Source organism: Ammospiza nelsoni, chromosome 9 (genome assembly GCF_027579445.1).
Source record: "Ammospiza nelsoni isolate bAmmNel1 chromosome 9, bAmmNel1.pri, whole genome shotgun sequence".
Classification (NCBI taxonomy): domain Eukaryota; kingdom Metazoa; phylum Chordata; class Aves; order Passeriformes; family Passerellidae; genus Ammospiza; species Ammospiza nelsoni.
The window spans coordinates 14,650,022-14,672,594 of record NC_080641.1 but is presented as its reverse complement, the minus strand read 5'-3'; the positions used below and the strand labels follow the sequence as shown (position 1 = coordinate 14,672,594).

The 22,573-nt window shown below is 37.7% G+C and overlaps 1 protein-coding gene across 3 annotated transcripts in view; it reads right to left on the bottom strand.

The window, feature by feature from the left end:
* The window catches only part of NEK7 (NIMA related kinase 7), a 67,147-nt gene that overhangs the window by 14,624 nt on the left and 29,950 nt on the right, over window positions 1-22,573 (bottom strand). For all 3 annotated transcript variants that reach the window (XM_059477785.1, XM_059477787.1, XM_059477786.1), the window contains 3 exons: window positions 12,799-12,907; window positions 10,508-10,615; window positions 3,307-3,401 (listed from right to left, as the gene is read on the bottom strand). In XM_059477785.1, the coding sequence (XP_059333768.1) occupies window positions 3,307-3,401; window positions 10,508-10,615; window positions 12,799-12,907 (312 nt within the window). The remainder of the gene's footprint in view (window positions 1-3,306; window positions 3,402-10,507; window positions 10,616-12,798; window positions 12,908-22,573) is intronic.

Sequence of the window (22,573 nt, the reverse complement as noted above, 5' to 3'; positions counted from 1 at the left end):
GTCTAAGCATCAATATCACTGGGGGAAATGTATGAAAAGAATTACCAAAATTCCCTTCCATTTATTTTATCTCTAATTTGCTGTCAAATAGTTCGGGACTTTTTCATATTACCTTCAACTAAGAATAAAAAAATTTAAAGCTCCCAAAACAAGTATTATGCTGCAGCTCCATCCTACACTCCTCCCAATCTATATTACTAAGATAATGTTTATTTTGGTATTTACATGACATTGTCTCTTACCTTAAAAAGAATGTTAAAAATGCAAGTTGAAGACCAAAAAAGAAAAGAAGAAAAAAAAAAGAAAAAAAGAAAAATCAACTGCAGGGTCTGTATGCATGCAGAAATTCTAAATAAATGCACAGATACTCATTTTCATACTCTAGGTGTTCATTAAAAAGTACTTTTGTTTGAATGCTGCCGAGTGTTAAAAAAATTCTGAATGTCCCCTAAGGAGTTAAAACAGGAATACTATATTTTCATGCATCTCCTGCTTTGACAGATGAAAAATGTCAACTGTCCTGTTTTTATTTTCAAGCTTTTGCACTATTCATCTGGTTCATTAGTGCATCTCGCTGCTGCCCCTGACAGCTGCTCGCCCTCTCCTCCCAGCAGCTGAATTTTTCAGGCTAATTTGATCCTCCACACTGAGACGATCGCTAGAATGATTGACTTGCTCCCTGACCTCCAGGGTCTGACTTTGCTGATTAGTATTCTGGGGGTGTCTGAGGGACGAAAGCCCACTGTCTGTCTTCAGGGCTGGTGGCAGCTCGCTCTCTCTCTTTTTTTTTTCCCTTTCTTTTTTTTTTTTTTTTTTTGAACTGTAAGCCACCAACCTACAACCCTGTAAGGATGCAATTGCTACGATGAACAATAAAAGGAAATGTGTAAGACCTACTTTTCCATGTAAAGGTCCATGTAGCAAAAGCACAGCATCTTGATTTTAATTAGTAAAGTCTACTTTGTTGCATATCAATTAAAACTCCACTGGTAGTGTTTTTGAGGTTTCAGAAATACCTGGGGCTCTAAAAAATTCAGACTTTAAAACATACTTCTGCAAAATCTTACTGGCCACACAGTTAGCATTGAATAACAGACTGTTACACACATGAGAAATAATAATTTTTAAAAACAAGTTAGCTTAAACCTAAATTAAAATGTAACTGAAGAGTTTAGCGGCAATTAGGCATTTACTGAGATGTGATAAACTTGCCACAGCTTTTCTCCGATTAAGCTGGAGACAATCCAGAGTACATATGAACACACATCACCATGAAATCAACATAATACAACATGCTAAGATGCAGGCAATAGACAAATCATAGAAGGACACCCAGCACAAAAGTGCACAGATGAAAAAAACCCATTCATTAGTCCACACAAGTCTTGAAGAACCTTAAGTAAACACCTTCCAATAATTAAGAAAAAAATACTAAGTGAGAAAAATGCTGAGCATATATTTCGAATTTGCTGTAACTGAAATTTCAAAATTAGAGATAAATTCTCAAGGTAAACTTCCAAAACAAAACAAGAAAACCCACCACAAATATCTGGTATGTTGCAGAATCAACTAAATGCACTTCTAAAAGAAATTAAAAGCTATAGCTGAAGACAATGCCCAATACTGTAGCTACATATCAACAACAAGGATCCTAACAATTATTTTATTCTTGCAATAAGGAAAGCAAACACTATCCCATATTGGCTTAAACAGCATCCTGGTAAAACACCTAAAATCAAAGGAGAATGGTATTTCAAGATGCTGAGTTAATCAATGGGACTGAGTTTATTTAGGTATTTTGGGATTGTCCACCACAACAAAGAAAAATGTAAGTCACATAAGTGTTTAATATAGTCCACCAGCATTAAAGCAGCAAGCTTAAAAAATTCTTTAGAAAAGTAATATTGATTTATATCCAGCAATTTAATTTCATAAAACATAAAAGAAAAATTAACCTGGAACTGTGGAGGTTTTATATAACAGTAATTCAAAGTTTTATTTATTTCCAGATTTTAAAAAATCCTCAAGTAAACCAACCAGAAGCAAAGAAATAGTAATACTGAAAAATGCTCATCTTCCTTTATGCTACCTTAGGGTGTGCACAAGTGTGCAAAGCAGAGAACTGAAATTCAAGGCAGCTGCCATGGTCAGTATTGAGGAATCCAGGATTAAGTTTTAGCTCAGGATTCAAACTTGTAAATACTTGCTAGCAGCTGGACTTCCTTCCTTGAACGATCCCCAATATTTAAAGCAACAGCTATACAAACACCTGCAAACTGCAGACTTGCAGTATAGCTATTTTTCCTTTTAATATTCAAGGCAACATGTCAGTGCTAGAAAGTAAACAAATATTACTGGAGATGATTCACCTGGCAGCAACATCCAACCTCAACAGGCTGCCAGTGTCTGCTACACAATCCTAAAATAAACAAGATACTGCTGAGTGTGTGCTGAATGAGTTCTGTTGACCCACTGAGGCAGGTGGCTTGTAGGTAAACAAAAAATGACTTGAGTAGATTCATTTCTACCTGGAACATGACTGGGGAGACTTCACTGCCATTGCTGATGGAACCATTTTTTCCCCAGCATCGTTCAACACAAGTGTTACTTACTTCTTCTAATCAAGAAATTACATGTAAAGAACTTGGAAGATGTATTTGTTTTACAAGCCTACCTGTTCTTCACACCTTCATTTGCCTCCATTTCAATGAGCCCTGTACCTTTATTTTCTCAAAATATAGTATTATTTAAAATTATGTATCACCTACCAATCTCAACTGTACCAATAGAAAAACTAAGCAATTGCAATTTAGCCATCACAAGAGAAGTACAGAAAAATTACATGTGTGTGCAGCAGAAGTTGTTAAACTGAGAATTCATCCAAGTTAATAGCAGTAAGTACAATAAAGTTTTTTCATCATTTTACTTAAATTTAAAGTCTTTATAAAAATAAGAAATTTGTATTGAAGTATCTATATTGCAGTTTTTGAAAGTACTACTTACATATTCAAATCAGTCCTACTACTTCTCAATGCATTTATTAAATAACCATGTAACCCATCATGGGCCATGAAAACACCTAGAACAATTTTTGATATGCTTGCTATTATTCATTTACTAATCCTTCAGTCACGGCCAGTCTTCAAGAAATTGCTGTAAAATCTCTGTAGCAAGCAGATTTAAAGGCAAGTTCAAGTAAAACACAAATAAAAGTATTTCACATGCTTAAGTTATGTAAGGGGAGGAGGGCAGGGGAAGGGGGAAGTACAAGAGTGTTATTAAGTTCACGGTATATATCAGTATTACCTCATACAGCAGACAGCCTAGAGACCAGATGTCAGACTTGAAGTTGTAACCATTTTCATGTATTCTCTCTGGAGACATATAATATGGTGTACCAACTGCAAAAAACCACAAGTATTTTTGAATGAAAATTTCTGTTGTTGTGCAGTAGTTAAATTACCGTTTTCCCAGTAGAAGAATATTTTTCATCTTTCTCATTTTGCTACATTTAAAACTTCAACTCATACTTAGGACACTTCAGTTTGACAAAAATACACAAATTAGTATCTATTTCATCCAATGCAGCTTTCTTTTCACTGCTCATTACCAGAGCTATGCAGTTGTAGAACACTTACAAATTTTGTTTTTAAGGAATCTTATAAGTAATTTGTTTCTCCTGAAGAGAACCAAGGGCAAGTACTACACACATCTCTACTACTTTTCCAAACTGTTAGCACTGTGGCTAGAAACAACTCTAGAAGTTCTCTGCCATGGGCTGAATTTTTTGTTTCACAAGTTCAGTTCTTCCTTTGAGAATATATAAATCTGAAAAGGCTGGTTTTGAAATTAAAAAACACAGGCATTTTGAATAGCTGAATTTAAAGCTGAGTCTGAGATTCGGGCCCTTCAGAGATGAGGGCGGGAAAACCAGCGAGCCCAGCAAAAGCTGAGGTTCCCAAGGGCAACTCAGGCGTCAGCTGGAGCACCAAATTCCACAAGGACTTTGCAGACCTGTGCCTGTCCCAGCTTAATCCTGCCTCAGAGCTGTCGGCTCTGGAAATGTCTGCTCTTGAAAAGCAGCATTTATGAGGACTGTCCCAGAGTAAATTTATGTTGGATACTCCAGAACATCTCTCCCCTTGATTTTAATCAAACCTTACCCATGTGTGTCACAAGTTACTTGGAACAGAGAAATACTGAGAGATGTTTTAAGTCTATAAAAAATGTTATTACAAGGAAATAGCTGAGTGATGGTTTCATGTATGACAGAGCAATAAGTAGTTATGGAAAATAATGGTAACGGCAATTTTAGTGAATTGTTTCTGAACTTTCTCCCTGTATCCCCCAAAATGACTGCCTAACAGCACAAAAAGGCACAGATCTATACAGATTTTTATTTTGATTTTGTTTGAATATTTTCTTAAGCACTGAATCCTGATGATGAAAACCAGCTGATTTCTGTCAATTCAAGTTGATTTGATTTTGAAACTAAACATCTTGCAACATTATCACTGATTAAAATCAGCAATTTTTCATTTTTGTTCTTTGTCGTACAAACTTCACATATTATTGTAACACAAGGATCTGGTTTCACTTCTGCTCTTCTCAATATATGAGGCTAATTCAGAATTGATCTCTGTATGAATACTGAAGACAGAGATACAGTGAACATATAAGTACTTCTACATCTGAATAATCAGGTTAAATAGCTTTAAGTAATCAGACAGATAATTTTACTCTAATAATTTCCAAAAGTTAAGGATTTTGTTTTGACAACGTGCCTTGCCTTCAAGAAATGCTGCATGTCAAACTATATCATGAGGAAGTAAGGATGAGGGAGAATGACTTTCCTGCTTGAAGGGCCCAGCTCAGATAGGTGGTTCGGGTTTTCCCTATCTCACGTCAGGCCACTGCTGCTGGTAACCCATCATTTCACCTGATCTGCTCCTTGGCAAACAGCATTGAAAACCCATATAAACTGCTTCTGTAACAGACTGGCAAAGACCAAGATCCTCCAAAGAATCTGGTCCCCTAAAGATGCTGGGGAGATTTCCTGCTCTGGAAAAGCTGAGAGTGCCAGAGCCCCTCCCTCAGCACTGGGCTGAGCACTCAGTGCACCTCTGAACTGACTAACAATGGTAACAGCTTAAAAGCAGAAAGGCTGGGAAAAAGCAACTCCAGAGAGTTCTGTGGGAGACATTTACTCTCACAGGATGTTTGCATCCACCCACAACTAAGAATGGTCTTTTCCCTGTGAAACAATATAGGCAAGCAGATGGGAAGACCACAATGCCAAAATAACTACCAAAATATCCAGAACCAACTCTGGATATATCTAGTTTTCTAATGTATCACCATCAGTATTTTAATGGGCACTTAATAACAGATATCTTAAGATTAGAACTGCAACTGAGCGTTTGGAATGATACAGGTTTCATACTTTTATTATCTTACTATTTTATTTGCCTCTTGAATTTTTTTTAATACCCCAAGGACTTGTGAGCTTGGATGCCTGCAACATTTCAGCTGCATTTTGTATCCATTAATTAAAGCACTAGTTTAGTATATTCTGATGCTTTGTTGGCAGAATGCATCTAACAGAAATAAGTTTAACAGTGATGTGTTTGTTCAGTGGCTGCAGCAGCAGTGCCTCTGCTGCTCTGAGGTATCACACACAAGTGGCTGGCAGTGAGTAATGTGCCAGAAAGAGGCTTCACAGAATCCACAGGGGGCAGCTGAAAACACTGAGGTTTGAAGGTTCATAGTCTACCAAAAGCAAAGGTAATTTTAACCAGTAGCTCTGGGAAGCCTGCTGATACATTAGGGTTCTGATATGACCGTGAAAGATTGATGATAGTGAAAAGCAAGAACAAATGTTCCCATTTTACAGCGTTTAGCCTAGTGTAACACCTCCACTGCAATGCAACCTGCAGCCCCCCACGGCCAACTAGTGAGAGGAATCGAAATTAGTTCTGTTACTCATGGAATCACACAAACAACCTGAAGATTCAGACATCATTACTACTTGTAAACTGATTTTAACAGAACATGACACTAAAGATTCATTATTCTGACATTCAGGAACTACTGAAAGTATTGCAATGATCCTTTTAACACAGTGAGCACTCTCAGGACATAGCTGTGCTGCTGGTAAGCAACTACCAGTGTGATTCTACATTTTATTTGCTTCCTGGATCTTTTTTTACTGTTAAGTGAAATACAGCATCCCAGTAGTACAGAGATATGCAACTTCCTCACTTCCTTTACTCATCTGAAGACATTGAAATGGGATAATAAGAAAATGAGCTAAATCATTGAGGTGCCTACATTTTTAAGAACAAAATAAGTAACTTCAGTGTTTTGCTTGCTGCATTTGCAGGCCTGTGATATCCTGCAAGTCTGAACAGTAAACTCCTTGAAAGTGGTCTGAGTCACATACAGTGTCTTCTCAGAATCTGCTGCTGCTCTGGAGCTCCCTCCCTCTAAAGATGCTGCAGATCCAGAAAGTGTTAATTCTTTATGCAAGCTTCCTGTTACTGGCAGAGGGAATAGACATAATGGAATTGGGGTTAATACAGAGCAGGGAGCTGATTTGAAGTATCAAAGAACCTAATACAGAAAAAGGAATTATGATATCAACAGTCCATCTTACTACCTGGATAAACATATAACTCACAATGCATCTGAGTAAAGTTAAACAAGTGCATCAAGGAGTGGAATGAAGTACAGTTAAGTTCTGAAATAGTTACTAGCTCTAAAAGCTATCAAGTATTTTTAGGCTGAGAGAAAAATCTGCCTGGTAAATGTTAAATATACTTGTACAAAACAATGCAGTGGTTCATTCAGGACAGGTTTAACAGACCACAGTTTTACAAATGGCCACAAAATCATTACTGACATTACATGCACTGGCATACATAACTATCAGAATTCAGGAAGGGGGCTAAAGGGACCAAATTTCAGTAACCGAAACACATGGTTTACGAATGACTCAGTGTCCGTAAGACCACAGCAACTTTTTAATATAGAGTTCAATACAACATGCTTAACAAGATGAATGTGGATGCTGAAGACAGACAAACCACATCACAAACAAGAAGCTTGGAGGTCCTTTCCAACCCTACTGATTCTATAATGTTCAGGGTTTTGTACTTATTTAATATAGCTATAGGAGATGTCTAAGTCAAAATACTGCACTTATCCAAAGTAACTCTGCAACCTAGCCCACAATGTGCAAACAGTCCTTCTACATAAGTCAATCTATAAATATCTTGAGTTATTTTATAACAACACAATCATTTCTCTTCAGCTTTCAAACTACTGTAAGAGAGCTCATGTTTCTGTACATAAACTACAAGAGCTATTTTAACACAGCTTCCTTGATGACTGCAATGACTCAGCTGTAGATTCCCCTGCCAGCATTACTGTACACTGAGAGTGCAGGTTCTGAGTATGGCTGGGTATTTAAGTGGAGTTTATTCTATTCACAGAATGGTGCTGCAAACCAGTACCTCAGCACACCCCCTACTGCATTAGAGACACACATGGGAGAGGAGAGTATCTGCCCACATTTTCACAAGGTATTTTATCCTCCACAACCTGTGTGAGTTTCTAGTCAAACCCCTCACATAGCATAGTCTGTGCTGGGGACAGCAGTATCACAGAAATGACAGAAGTTGTCAAAACACAGAAGACCAGAATTCCATGCAGATGATTCTCTGCATTTGAGCCTTTTCAGAAGACTGCAGATCTGCTCCTTTGCCCTGCAAGAAGGGAGGCCCATGCTGGTGGCAGTGCCTGCCTGGACAGCACACTGCAGCCTTACAACACTGCAACAGCAGAGAGATCAAGTGATTCTTTTTGTAACTGAAATATGAAAATACTTCTCTTTACATCCACTGAATGGCTAACAAAGAAAAAAAACACATATCCATGAGCTGGTCTTAGAACTGCCATTTCACCAAAGAGCATAAGGCCTGGAATACAGCCATTAAACAACAGCAGCAAGAAAACCCTAACAGAGTTGTAGGGAAGGAGTAGGAAGTCTTTGTTGGACCATATTCCCCTTTCAAATATAAAGTCTTCTGAAAACAAGACATTTTGTCAAGTTTGTATCAAATCAACAATGCCTCCACTTCCTCTGCCCTTTTGTAAGAAATGTTTTCCATTTTCAAAAAGATATAGGCATGACAATAGTAAATTATTGATAAAGCTGTATAGAAAGAGTTAAGAACATGAAAAAACCCTGTCCAGCGCAGTTTTTTCATTTGTTTCAAATGGACCATCAGTAAAGATTCTAATTAAATCAGTATTATTCATAATTAGCAGTTAGAAGCTGTAGCTAATTAAAATTTTAGTACATTTCTTTATCTCTGAAAGCCTGAATCTAGTTTGCTACTGAAATTTTTATAAAGCCTGTAAACAAGTATAAATTGCTACACATATGTTTGTAATTTACTAGGTTATGTGCACCAAAGGTTTATGGAATCATAAAAAGATACAACTTTGAAAGAAATTTCAAGAAAACCTGCATCAGAAACTGCAGAAGAAATCAATTTAAGAAATGGTATCTGCTAGTGACGACAAATCAGAAAGTCAGTCTCCTCTGCAGCCTAAGTTAACAGCTGACACAAACCTTTTTTCTAGGCTGAATTCTGACATTAGGCCATAATTAAGAGGGAAATAGGAAATAAAGAGATGGGGAAAAAATAAAATAAAAAATAACAACTCTTCTACCAAGACACAGACACCAACAGAAGAAACAAAGCTGCCATCCTCCCCTCCTTCCCCACTCTCTGGATGATTCTTGGATCTGTAAAAGATGAGCTTTAAAGGGCTCAGGGGTATTACACTGTTTTTAAATCTGGCACAGTCTTCAGCTTTTTTTAATTTCCAGCTCAGCCTTCACAACAATTCCCCTGCCAGGAGCCAAAATAATCCAGGGTTGAGGCAGTCTGCTCCTCTTTAACTTCCTGGCTTGTGCCTCAGAATGCAAGTCTGCTCTCCCACCCTCACTGCTGACCTGTGCCTTATTCCTGAGCTCCTACTCCTTAGATTAGGATTTCCAGCTCCCTCTTCACAACCTACTTCCATCTGCAGGCAGGAGCAGAGTCCACCTGCAAGAACCCAACCCAGCCTCCCCACAGTGCTGCCAGAGATGGCCCCTGGCTTCCAAGGGCAGCAGGAACAGCAGCACTTTGGGTGCCACCCTGTGAGAGCAGCAGATCTTCAGTGTCACATGTGACTGACCCCCAGCGTGGAAGCCCAGCACAATTCCAGCCTGGGCTCTGCCCTCCTCCTCACCTCCTGCCAATGCAGGGCTGCACTCTGTGTCTGGGGCTCCTATTAACACCTCTCACCACTGACTCATGGGTTTGACTTCACCAGTCTGCACCAAACATGGGAAAAACTGGGAGGCACAAAGGAGTGACCAAAGGCTTTTTGGAGGACAGGGAAACAAGGAGTGTCAAAAGTTTCCCATCCAAAATATTATATTTTTAGCCATTAACACATGTATCACTCACATCTCAAATGTGGTACAAACATGCAATCAATAAACAGGCTTGAGTTCAGCAACCACCAAACACAGACAATTCAGTGAGGGAAAAGAATGTTTTTGTATCTAAAAAACCTAACTTAACAAAATTATGAACAATATTTCCAACATTTCTCTTTAAAGCAGATGTTACTCTATTTACAAGGTTTTTCTCTTCTACAGAGATCCCCTTAGATTCTGTCATTCATCTGTTACCTACTTTTAAACTTAAAATATATGCCAAATATTTAACTTTTCTTCTTTAAAGGCCTCTTAATAATCCTCATATTCACATGCTACTCAAAAGATGCACATTACATGAAAATTTTGTTTGGATAGAGATAATACACTGCTAGTTTTGTGTGCTAGCAAAGAACAAACTAAACATTTCAGAAAACTTAGAAAGACAAGAATAGAAAAAAGCTTTCTGGGAATTGGTTTTGTTAATTTTGATCTCCCCTCAACTACCTAAGCTTACATTGAGAAATGTCATCTTAAAAAATGGAAACTCCCTCTGAGAGACCTTCAAACCCATGTAGCCAAGAGGTCATTAATGCCACTCATGCAGGCACACACAGAATTATGAGACTCCTCCCAACACTGAATAAAGTTCAAGTCAATTTTTAAAAAATGCATCCATATTATCACCTTATTTTTTCCTAGCATTTCTAGGCAACACTATTGTATTAAAAACTTGTTCAGAGGTAGAAATGTACACTAAATTATGCAAACAAAGGAGAGGAAATACCAAAAGTATTCTGAACTAAATACCTCAGTGTTACAGTGTTTCTGTATTTGTCCATGGTGCTGACCATTTTTTTATTAAGAACAACTTTAATATTTTTATTATTACTTAAGAACATCTTTAGCTGGTCCTAACCCTCTTCTTCTTCCTCCTGAGTGGGCACAGTATTTCCACCATGTAAAATTCTCTACCTGTCCAACACCTGTACCTCAGAGAAAGCTTACCTAAAGAATGTGCAGCTGTGGTTTTGGAGCTGAAAAATCGACCAAGTCCAAGGTCTCCCAGCTTTACTACTCCTGTAGCTGTAATGAACACATTTGCTGGCTTTATATCTGAAAGAAAAATAAATTTTAAAATTTCAAGGTCACAGTGAGGTTGCAAGAAAAGCTTCTCTTCTATTAATAACAGACCCAAAGAGGATTTTATTTACAGGTAATAGTGGTAAAATTTGACAGTGCTACTCAGAAAAAATGGGTCCAGAATGTAGAATTTCAAATACACTATTTTAACATTACAACCATCACTCAAGCAAAGAAAACTAAGACCACAGAAAGTTGTTTTTTTTTAAAAACAAGCAAACAAAAAAAAACACACCCCCGAAGTCAAGAAGAATATACAAGGGAGTTCATCACTATTTTATATAAGCTACATACAGAGACTTAGATTAGAACTAGAGAAGCTCTTTTGTTATGTCTTAAAGTAACAGCCTAAATATGTTTTCAAGAACTGTACAGCATTTTTCATCACTTTTGCTGATCAAATTAGCCACAGTGGCATAACGTCATTTAATTGAAATAGATAACTGATTCTCTATAAGAGCAGGCATTAAAAAAGAAGCAAGTTTACTCAGGAGAATGGTTATTTGAACTCATCAGTGGAATTGGGCTAATCAAGTAGAAACAAAGAAAAATAATGATGTATACCCCAGTTATTTTTCACAAGTAATATCCAGTTTAAGTTTTAATCCAATCCCTTAGAGACAACAGCAGAGACTCTCATTCTATGATTTCTAACAAGATACCTGCCTTGTTAGTCTCCTAGACAAACTGACCTGTTATTTGTTTGGCAAGGGAGTTTAGCTCTTACTCTGCTGAAGAGCAATCCACCCTAGCCCTAAACTTACAGAAATCAGTTCACTTTGATAAGAGGGGATTACAGTTTGCATAAGATACAGGCACAGTAAAAGGAATGGTTAATAACCCTTCAAGCACCAGCATTTTCAGGTTTCTAGTAAAAAAGTTACAAAACCTTAAAAGCTTTAGAGGAAGACAGAACCAATTATGTGCTCCTGCTATCTGACCCAGTTTTCAGGAGTTTGGATAACCCTTTGTGTAATAATCCAACACGGATTTAGCTCAATTTAAAAATAGCTTTAATTGCCATTGCTTTTGGCATATAACCATGGAATCACTAGATTAGCCATAGGTTTGCCAGAAGCTCTGAACTTAGTACTTCAGTTTAAGGAATTGAAATCCTTTTGTTATGAGCTAAAATATACAGAAAGTAATTTCATTATAAACATATTAAAGGAAGATACTTGCACCCTATGGAAAGAATCTGTATTCTATGTCTTTCTCTTTGTATCATTCACACTTGCAGGCATCTGTACAAATGCACAAAGGGGGAAAAAAAGGAGAATCACAAGGGAAGGGCATTTGCAGGGGCAAGAGTATCTAAGCTCATCTGCAAAATTTCCAGCTGCAAATAACAGAGCCCAGCAGACATTGAGGGACTGTTCCTATCAGGCATTGATTGAGCCACATTCTAGCACAGGGAACCACCAACCTAGGACAGGCAATGTCACCTGAAGCCACACACAACTCACAATCCTATAACCAGAGGGATTTCAGAAGGGGGGAAAAATAGCAGATCTAAGAAAAAGCTATACTATGATCTGTTTTTTTGACTCAAGAGTTATGAGGTGAAATAAAGACCCCATCCAGAGGAGACAGCATCACCAAGGTTGAAAATGGGCCAAGGAAATTTAGTACCTGACAGGGATAGCTGGCAACTACAAGGGCTGCTGTACAGAGATTGAAAATAGTGGAAAGGAGCAGAGAACTGGAGGAAATGCTCACACCTGCACATAATCCAACAGAGAAGGGTCTGTACATCATAAGCAAGCAGAACAGGAGCAGATACTCTTAAGACAACCAGGTGCAAGAGCAGTAAAGAATGGACTGACAGATCTGTGCAAGGCAGGCAGCAGCACTTGAGTAAGACAACAAGCAAATATAGAAGAATAAATACAGGGCAGAAGATAGGAGCCAGAAAAATGAAGTAGCTATGGCAGGGTATCCATCACTCACAGAACTATCGCTTATTTTGAAAAACTTGCTATCAAACAAATGCCTACCACACAAATGTACAACCACAAACTTCTCTCAGTTTTCTATTACTCGTAAAATCTTACAGAAACATGCAATGTTTCAGCTGTCAAAACTGATTTCAGCCACTTTAATTCTCACATAGTCAAAGGTATAGTAAGGACAAATCATCTTTGATCCTGTATTACCTCTATGCATAACACGACGAGAGTGCATATGTTCCAAGGCACTGCAAAGCTGAACAAAGTACTTCCAAACTGTTCTTTCAGGAATCAACCTCTTCTGTTTCTTAAAATGCTTTAAAAAAACATGGTTAGTGAATATTAAAAATTAAAACTTGCATAAAATTACTGAAAAAAAGAAGACAGAAAATTCTTAATTAAAAAATAAAAAAATACAAGAGGCTCACAATCTAATGAGAAAGGTTTAACAGAATTTCTTGACACAGAAAACTTTCCCCTTAAATATTAATATATGTATCATCACTGCATGTATATAAGTCAGTCTACACACAGAGCCACAAATAACAATGAAATAAAAATCCTACCCCAAAAAAAGGATTTATACAGTATTTAGCACTCCTCATTACTGGATTAATGTGGTCAGAGTAATTTAGTATAAAGCAGCCACAGAACAAATAAAGGCCAGATACAAAGTTATGTGCCACAGAACGTCCCAAATTAAATACACTTCCTTACACCAAAATTAATTTCCATATCCTCATCTTCTAAAACAAAACAAAAAAAAGAAGAGTAGTGTCACGCAGTCACAAAGATCATGTAAGAACAATTGGTCACATTAGTTTTAAAAACTTCTGCAGTACATGAAAGGGAATTAAAGGAACTGATTTCTGAAAACTTCACAGTGATGTAACTCCTGTTCAAATATTTTGTATCCTGTATAAAAATCCATTCCTGATCATTGGTAGCAGTTCACTGGCCTGTTAAAGCTTACACAAAAGAATTACACTCTGCTATACACATCAGATTCAAATGTGGTATTCAGGCACTGAGTAACAGTCCTCCAAAGATATCTACTGAAAACCTGGAATTCAGCCTATGTTAAAATGTAGAAGTTTCATCATTATAAATTCTTCAGCAAAAGGGAAAAAGATGGAAAAATTGTTGCTTGTTTAGCCTATGTTTCCAAAGAAATTGTATTGTGTCAGGTTTTGAAGTTCCACACAAGTAGAAAATGCACAAAAAACATTAAGACTAGCAAAATTTTAGATGGAAAGCAAAGCACTTGATGTATTTTAATTGTGAGTACAGACAGACTTCACACATGCATGCTTTAACAAAGTTCACATAGCAAACATTTATTAAATTGCAAAAAAAGAAAAAAATTCATACTATGTTAAAACATGCCAGTGAGAAGTTGACAGCTGCATCTGCACATTACAGAAACACAGGAGTGTGAGAGAGAGGCTTTTAAACTACCTATAGCAAAATGCATCAGTCGTACAAAGGATCTTAACATTCCACCAAATGTTTTTCGTTATAGGCATTATTTCAAAATGCATTTTCATTTAAATGAGGTAAAGCATATAAATTATGTCTTTAAATATAATTTTCTTTCACTCTTGGACTGAATCCAAACAAACCCTGTGTATCTGTTCTCCCCATAGCTGGATTTGCATATCAGAGGATTGTTTGATGTCAACAGGAAGATGGAGACCAGGTTTCTTTTCATTTAAAAACAAATACACAATACATCTAAGTATGTGTACATGAAAGCACAGTTCCTTGATTTGAAATGCATTCTGAAATTATCATAATTATAACTAGGTACTTTATTTAAACATTCTGAATTATTATTTTCTAACTCGAATGCAGTGATGAAATGCCATTCACAAAATGCCTGAAATGGGAAGATTTTCAATCACACATTCCCATTCCCATTTACCTAAAGTACCGCAGTGTATTTTCAAAGTATTTATGTACAAGTTTTCTTTTAACACTTTATTCACTTGCCATCCCTAGCACTGTAGCTGATGTACACTACAAAATTGGCTTCAGTTCTTACAGTGCAAGGATGCAACTTAAAGTGGTCTCGCTCTGCTGAAGGCATTAATAATTTTGCAGGACAATAATAACCTCCTCCTGAAAACATCAAAAATATTACTTAACCCCAGAGAATTTATCCACCTAAAGAGGATAGAAAAGAGAGCTGCCACATTTGGTAACAATGTTTAAACAAAGAAACAGGTAGCATTTTAATTTGTATGGGCTTAAAAATAATTATATTATCTTTAAAATAAACTCAATTAACATTTTATTGTTCGGTAATTAATTACTCTTTTTCCCTCAAAAATGTTCTCAATTTTTTCTTAGGCTCTTGTCTACCAACAGTCAAAACAGTGATGAAAAGCCATCACCAAAAAGATGAACTGTGCAAAACCAGCTATTGAAACAAGTTGTACACTTTTAGGAAACAATCCAGCAGACACAGTTAGTTCTGAGGAAAGTCAAAAAGAAAATTCCGTTTCTGTTTAGAACCTTACCTTCTAACAAGAAATGTAAGTTGATGGAAAACACAGGCAAACCTATTTTTATGCCAAACAGCATAATTAAATTCATATAGCACACATGAACTGTACTCAAAGCAGGATCCTTTCCTTTCTCCTTCATTTTAAAATAGTCCACAATGCAAACTGCAGTTATAACAATTGCAGCGTTTGCTCCCTCCCTACAGGGAAGCCAAAATGCAGAAGTGAAGATGCTGTAACAATAATTTTTCACCTCTATTGCAGCACAGCAAAGAAGCAGCACAGCAAAGAAGCAGCACAGCAAATGTTGAACTAATCCACTGCTTGATGCCTGAAGCATCCTGAGGTCCACAGCACCCAGTCAACCTCCCAGAGCTCTCTCCCACTGCACACAGGTTGGCATTACCTGCCCAGAGGAAGAATACAGCCTGACATACAGCCCCCTCTGAAGTGCTCTCATCTTCAGAACTTCATTATTCTCCTTCTTCCACCTGTCTTAGGCTCAAAGGACAGTCCTGATGTCCCTCAGACCACTGACCTTCTAGGGTGTGACATTAAAAAAACATGATCCTGTCTGAGGTGAAAGATCAATCTCAAACTAGCTGAAACTGGGCAAAAAGGGAGCTGCATGTACATGTGCATTAAAAATTTGGGCAGTGCTGCAAGCAGTGCTTTGTCAGGTAAGTAGAACACCAGGCACGCTTTGGCAGCAGGCTGGCTCCCTGAAACAATTGTTTGTTTCAAAAGCCATATCCCATGAAACTTCCATCTCCATCTCAGAATAGAATTACAAAAAACTAACTTTGAAGAGTCACCACAATGTCAGTACATTGTGGATAAAACTGCAATTCAGTCATTTAATACAACTGGACATTTTGGTGGTCATAAATTTGGTAATCAAATGCCTTAAAGAGCTTTAAGGCAGGCAGGCTGCATCACCAGTTCATATTTTTATCCCTTTTACAGAATGACTGAGCAGTTTCATAGTGGAAAAACAGAACTCTCCTGGTTCTCTAATGGATTGCTTAAAGAAAAATTAAATACTCTTCAAATGTTTGCATAATAATGAAATTAAACACAGCTGCCCTGCACCTAAACAGCAAATGCCATTCAGTTTCTTGACAAACAAAATATCGATGGAGAGAAAAAAATCTAAAATCAACAAAGGCAGGAAGTCATATTATACTGAGTTTCTGAAGATGATGCTTTAAAGGTCAAACTCCAAAAGTAAAAGTGACAGCAGTTAGCAGCTGGTCCTACCTGAGCTTAAAAGGACAATTCAGACAATACTTACAGCAAAGACACAGGACTATGTTTGGATTTTCTAAGAAAACTAAGATTTCCTGCAGGTGAGTAGAGAGTGAACCCAGATAATTTCCACACAACTAGAAATTCAAATATGACTGCCTACATCCCCATAACCACGCCTGGACAAAATTTAGCATTCAGTTCTGAGGTTGGTGTATTGAAGGATTTTGAGGTGTGATTTAGTCTGGTTTAGGTCTCACTGAATAGAGAAAAAATAGGAATAAATAAGAAAAAAGACAACACAATGAGTGTTTAAGAAACTAACTGAAGTAAAGTAAGCAAGATGTTTATGAACTTCTCTTGCAGAGAGTTGATAAATTGATCATCTAAACAATTTTGCAGTGTCATTATTTAAGAAAAGAAAAGAACTGTGGAACTGTCAAAGAAGCCCACACGAACATATATCTGAATTTTCCCCTGCACATGCTGTAGCCTAGAGCTGTTATTGAAAGACAGTATTTGGAAGAAAAGTAAAATGAGAATGATGATTTCATTACTTTAAATAGATTCCTTCCTTTCTTTCATGATTCCATTAGAATCTTGATCACACTTTTTGTTCTCATGACATCATTTACAGCTTACAAAAATATATATCACAGAAGGTTTTACACTTTACTGTATAAACTTGTAACACAGTGATTCAATGACCAGATACCATTAGGAAGAAATCTGACCTGCATCAAGAGGAAAGAGATGCAAAATGACTACACAGAAGTTCTGAGTAACACAATAGAGCTCTTGACCATTTCTGACTGTGTTTCTTTGGGAGCTTTTTTTAATATGGACAAGGAGGAAGAACAAAGAGGAAAGACGAGGTCAGGCAGCCATGATAGGAAATTATGGAAGCACAAGCAAAAGCTCCCACTCTGTGAACACAACGGAAACAAGCCACAACAGGCAAGGGCATCAGGGTCAGCAAGACAGGCCAGTGAAGATGGGTGGCAACATCCCAAAGTTCTGGAGACTCATAAATATAGAGAGGAAGTCTGTACCTAAGTCTTGTTTTCTATTTTAAAAGCTACATAATTCTAGTAGCAACACAGCATGCCAGGAGTTTTGTCTAGTTCTGTTCTTTGATTGATTCACCTGCCCATCTGTTTAGACCATGGCAAGTTTTCTGCCATTTTTCTTTGCTTTCTATGCAGAACAAAAATAGAACTTCCCACCACATCCTGATTCATTCATTCAGTTTGATATACAGTGTCATCAAATTTGCCTACATTTCAAGAGTAGCAGCTGTCTCTTACTTGTAAAAAGAGAACAAATACCAAAAAAACCCACCCAAACTATTTTTCATCTATCAACTGAACATACCAAAAGCAATAAGTATTCAGCCAATAAAGTGACGAAAATAAAAATATTTACCTGGTTTGTTTTCCAACTTTCATTAACAGTTGCTTATATCCCCCCTTACTGAAGATGCCATACATTTATTTTTTACCCTTGCAGAATTCACAAGAAAAAGAGGTCAAAAAAATTAAATCTTCCTTTATTAGTCATCTTAGTATATTGCAAACTTTATTTCATTAAGAAGAACAAAAGACTAAGATACTGTACAAAAATTAACATACAAAATAATGGTACTAACAGAAGTACCTATTAGCATCAGAAGGACAAGTCAGTAGAATTAAACTGTGGAACTGTGGTCTTTCCTTTAAAAAAAAAAAAAAACAAACCAAAAACCAGAAGAATGCTGCAGGGACACCACAGAACTGAGACAGAAGCATCTTCTCAAACAGAATTTTATTTCAGAAAAAATCAAAAAAGGACATTCACTTACAAGAAATTGTAAGCCTTGTAAAATTTTTTTCATATTTTCCATTTTAGTATATATTCTTTCATGCTAATAATCAGACTTAGTAATACTTCTGGTTAAACTCATATTCCTTAGAAAGCTCCGGACAAAGTCACTTTACATAAATGTATTTTTAGCCAACTTTCTTTGCAAGGATTCATTTCATTTTTCCTTATTGAGCAGCCCACCTACAGTCCCTCTGTTCCACCTAACGTTTTTGCTAATGCAAAAGAGCAAGGACACAGAGTGCTCAGAAATAGAGATCACCTACTGAAATTTGATGTACTTGCAGAACCACTAATATAAAATTTCCAATACTGCATCATTTTCCTTGTCTCTGCTGTTACTACTGACTGGGGCCTCTTAAAACACACAGCCACATGTTTTAATTCAACAGTATTTGTTTACATGCATCTCTCTCCCAAAAAAATCCCCTTGGGAAAACTGGTACAGCATGAAGAGGTGAAACTCGTGCTTCAATCACTAATCTACCTCCTAATAAAAAACATGACACAGTAAATACAGAGGCCATAATTTTAACTTTTTTTTCCTTTCTCTGCAAACAAGGCGGACAGATTTGTAATCTCTATTCCGTGCAAGTTATCCACCTAGTGCAAACACTGACAGAGCAAATTTTTCAAATGCAAGTCTGTGAAAAATGAAAATTAGTCCCCAAGTATTGTTTGCAGGTCATTTCAAATAGTAAAAGTATCCAGAACTATTATTCAATAAAATCTTCCAACTCTCCCTGCTCTTTAAAGGCTCACAGACAATTTTAGAGCCAGTGGGCAAAGGTGGAGATGAAATCTCCAAAGCCTGTGTAAGTTCAATGAAGTTTACTGTCAGGTTCACTTTTCATAGCTGACTGACACCATTATTTTCCTGTGTGTACAGCCTACTTCAACACCTTCAGGTGTGATGCCTGTGAAGACAACTGACCACAAGACAAAACACTGCTGATTGTCTAATTATTTCAGCAGAAAATCTGCCCATTTATTCTTATTCCAGTATCAGCCACACACAATGGCTGACTCACAGCAAAACTAACAAGGCTGCCTGGCAACTACCCAGCCCAATTATCCCACTGATTACAAACTGTGGCACCAGCCAGCTCCCATTCTGCCAGCACTTGCATGTAACACACCCAAGGTACACTGCTTCTGCTGCTGCTCTCACTGTGGGCACTTGCGGTGACAGCAAAGGTGACAGTGGAGCACCTGTCAGACACCCCAGTGACACACATGGATGGAGGAAAAGCTTACCAGAAGCAGCTCTACCATCCTGCCAGGGCTCTGTGCCCTCAACTTTTCTTTTAAGACTTCACAGCTCCATCCACAGAGCAGCCACTTCCTCTCAGAACACCCCACCCTGCTTTTTTACCTGCTACACAGCTAACATAGATACACAAAGTTGAACAGGATGAACTATTTTTTAATTACAGGAGGTAAAAAAAAAAAAAAAAGAAAAAAGTTTTTAGCAGCCTTAAAAAAGGTTAGTGGCAAAAATTAGCCTGAGTGGTTCAAAGCCCCAGGTTCCTCCCTTAGGAAAAGGCACATAAAAATAGTTTAGCTTTGATCTGTAATTAGCACACTCTGTGTTACACTATCCTATTATATTAAAGGCTTCTTCAAGCTACACTCTATCTTTTGAAGCTTTTTTCAAAAATGAGTAAGGAAAAAAGCTAAGGTAAAGGTGATACAGAAAGCAAAAAATAAACCAATGAGGAAAAAATATTTTGAAGCATTTAACATATATCAATGATGTAACTTCAGCAAAGTGCCAAACTGTTCTATATTATAAAATATAACCATATGCTCAATAAAAATACTTTTGTGAGGAGGTTTGGTGTGGGGGTGGTGGTACTGGGGTTTTTTGTTCTTTAAATTAAATCTAGCAGTCATGGAAAGAAAAAAATAGCACGAGAGACACGGATACTGCTGAAAGCCAAAAGAACCAGATTCCATGTTTTAAAATCTGCAATTCTGGGTCAAGGTAAATCAGTATTGTGAAATGAAATAAATTACACAAAAATGCACAAAAGACTGCTTTAAAAATACTTTTCCCAAAATCATTATGTCAACTATTTGGACATAAATATATGCATAAGAAAAATCTCAGAATTAGAGCCACAATAATTTTTCCCCCTTGAGAGTGTGTGCATGCAATTTTCAGTTCTGTTTTCTTTATGTTAGAAGACCCTTTACTCATTCATTCATGACACTCAGCTAATGAGCAGTTTGAAAATGTCTCTAGGCTTTGTTTATTGTGCACTATTCATAACCTATTATTAAATATAAGTTTCAGGGAGGGATACAGTTTCCTAGTATGCATTGTTGGAATATCAAATTAATAAAATATATTCACAAATGGTCTCAGAAATGATGAGGTAGTAATATCCCCATTTTACAGATTAGAATGTGGGCCAAGAATAGAGATCAAAAGTGTTAATTAATTCTGGCACCAATTTAAGGACCTCCTTCTCAACATACATAGCTGTATGAAACAGTCCATCTTCAAAGCACAGTTCCACTCAGAATGAAGCTGTGAATGCTCAATACTTCTACTAATCAAGATCCAGAGTTTTGCCTTCACTGTCAAAAATACAGAATAAGCAATTAGAATTATCCCCAAAAAGCAGTGCTGAAGCAGTTTATTCAGTATCCCTTAGGGAGAGAACAAGTAAGAATGGTCTTTGGAAAAACCTTGAATTGTACTAACCACAAAACCTTTGTCTTCCAAATTCCCTGCCTAGTAAACAACTATTAAAGCAAAGAAAGCAGCACAGCTGCAACCATTTCTACACAGAGTAGCTGCACTCTTAACAGAGTGACATCCCATCCTGCTCCCAGCCAGTCTGACTTAACCCATCCAGGCTCTCTCCCTGCAGACAGTCAGTTTGTCTGTCTAAGGGATCCCTGCCCCATCTGTCCCATTCTCTGACAACAACACATCAGCTCTGCTCCAACCTCCCTGTCCCCATGTCCAGTACTGGAAATCCCATTTCACAATTTCCCAATACACCACTCTTATTCTCTTACGCTCCTCAGCCTCTCCTCCCAGTGGTACAAATTCCCTGTCTGCCTTCCCCCAAACCCTGCCACCCAGCCAAGGTGAGCTTGTCCTCCTTCTTCCCAGGCAGAGGCTCTCTCTGTGCCTAAGGATCACTCAGCTCCTTGTCCCAGCCTGCTCCTCAGTCTGCCTTGTCTTCCCTCTTCTCCACATTCATCTCAGATTTCTGCCTTTCCCAGGCTGTTAAAAAGAATCAACACTCTCCAGACACAGGAAAGCTTCAGCCCATCCAAAGCATCTAGAAGAAGTTATTTCTGGCAGTGCCACCTCAGTCACCCACCCTACTCCAGGTCTAAGCACTGACAGTCACTCAGGTTGTGTCAGCACCAACAGACACAGCAGGTTCACACAGCTCTGCATGTACAGAAATTCCCAATTTCTGGAATTATGCTCCAGCAATTTCTGTTAAGCACATATGTTAGAAGAATTAAAATTTAGGTAAATTTTCACAGCCATTTCTGTAAGAAAAATCCCCTGAGTTTTACATCTGTTTCAAGGCACAAAGGGGCTTAGAATATTTAAGATTCAAAGGCTGCAAGATATTATAATGAACCATTGGCATCCAACATTTTAGTAGGAAATTGCTATATTTTGACAAACTGAAAGCATTCTCACACAGCTAAATATTTGGCAATCCCAGCAGCAAGCAGTTAGTCCTGCTGGACATGTGTGTGCATGGCAGAAAACAGCTTCTGCAACACTGCCATTCAAAATACACAGGAAACAGCAATTTTCTCACTAGCTTTCCAAACAGGAACATCAACTATCTCCTACAACTGCTCCAGTTTTAGATCAATGTTTTGGATAATAAAAAGACAGATAGCCAAATAGCTGAGGGTTTCCCAAAATTCTGGGAAGGGCACGCAAAATTTAACACCTGGCCTGCTAAATTCTGACACTGCACCTCTTCCCTACACAGATGCTTCCCTAACTTCATAGTCCCAAAATTCTTGCAAATATCACAGCAAAAAAAATTTACTGCTATGGCAATTAAACAGTCAAACTATAGCTACCATGTACTAGCAATACTTATCAGAAAATCCCGCTTTCTGCAAAAGCATCTATACATTTCTAGCACATTCCCAGGACAGCAATCCACCAGAAAACAGTTGGGAAAAAAACATTCCCTGCAACACAAGCAGCTTCACTGCAGAGGGAATGGGCAATGATGGGCTCTGAGGCTCCCAGAGCAGCTAGCCCTTACCCAGGTAAGCTGTAGCCAACCTCAGAGGGCTGCAAAGAAGTCTCAAACTCCAGAGCTAATGTACTTTGGCATGGGAAGCAGGGGCTGCATTCCAGACCA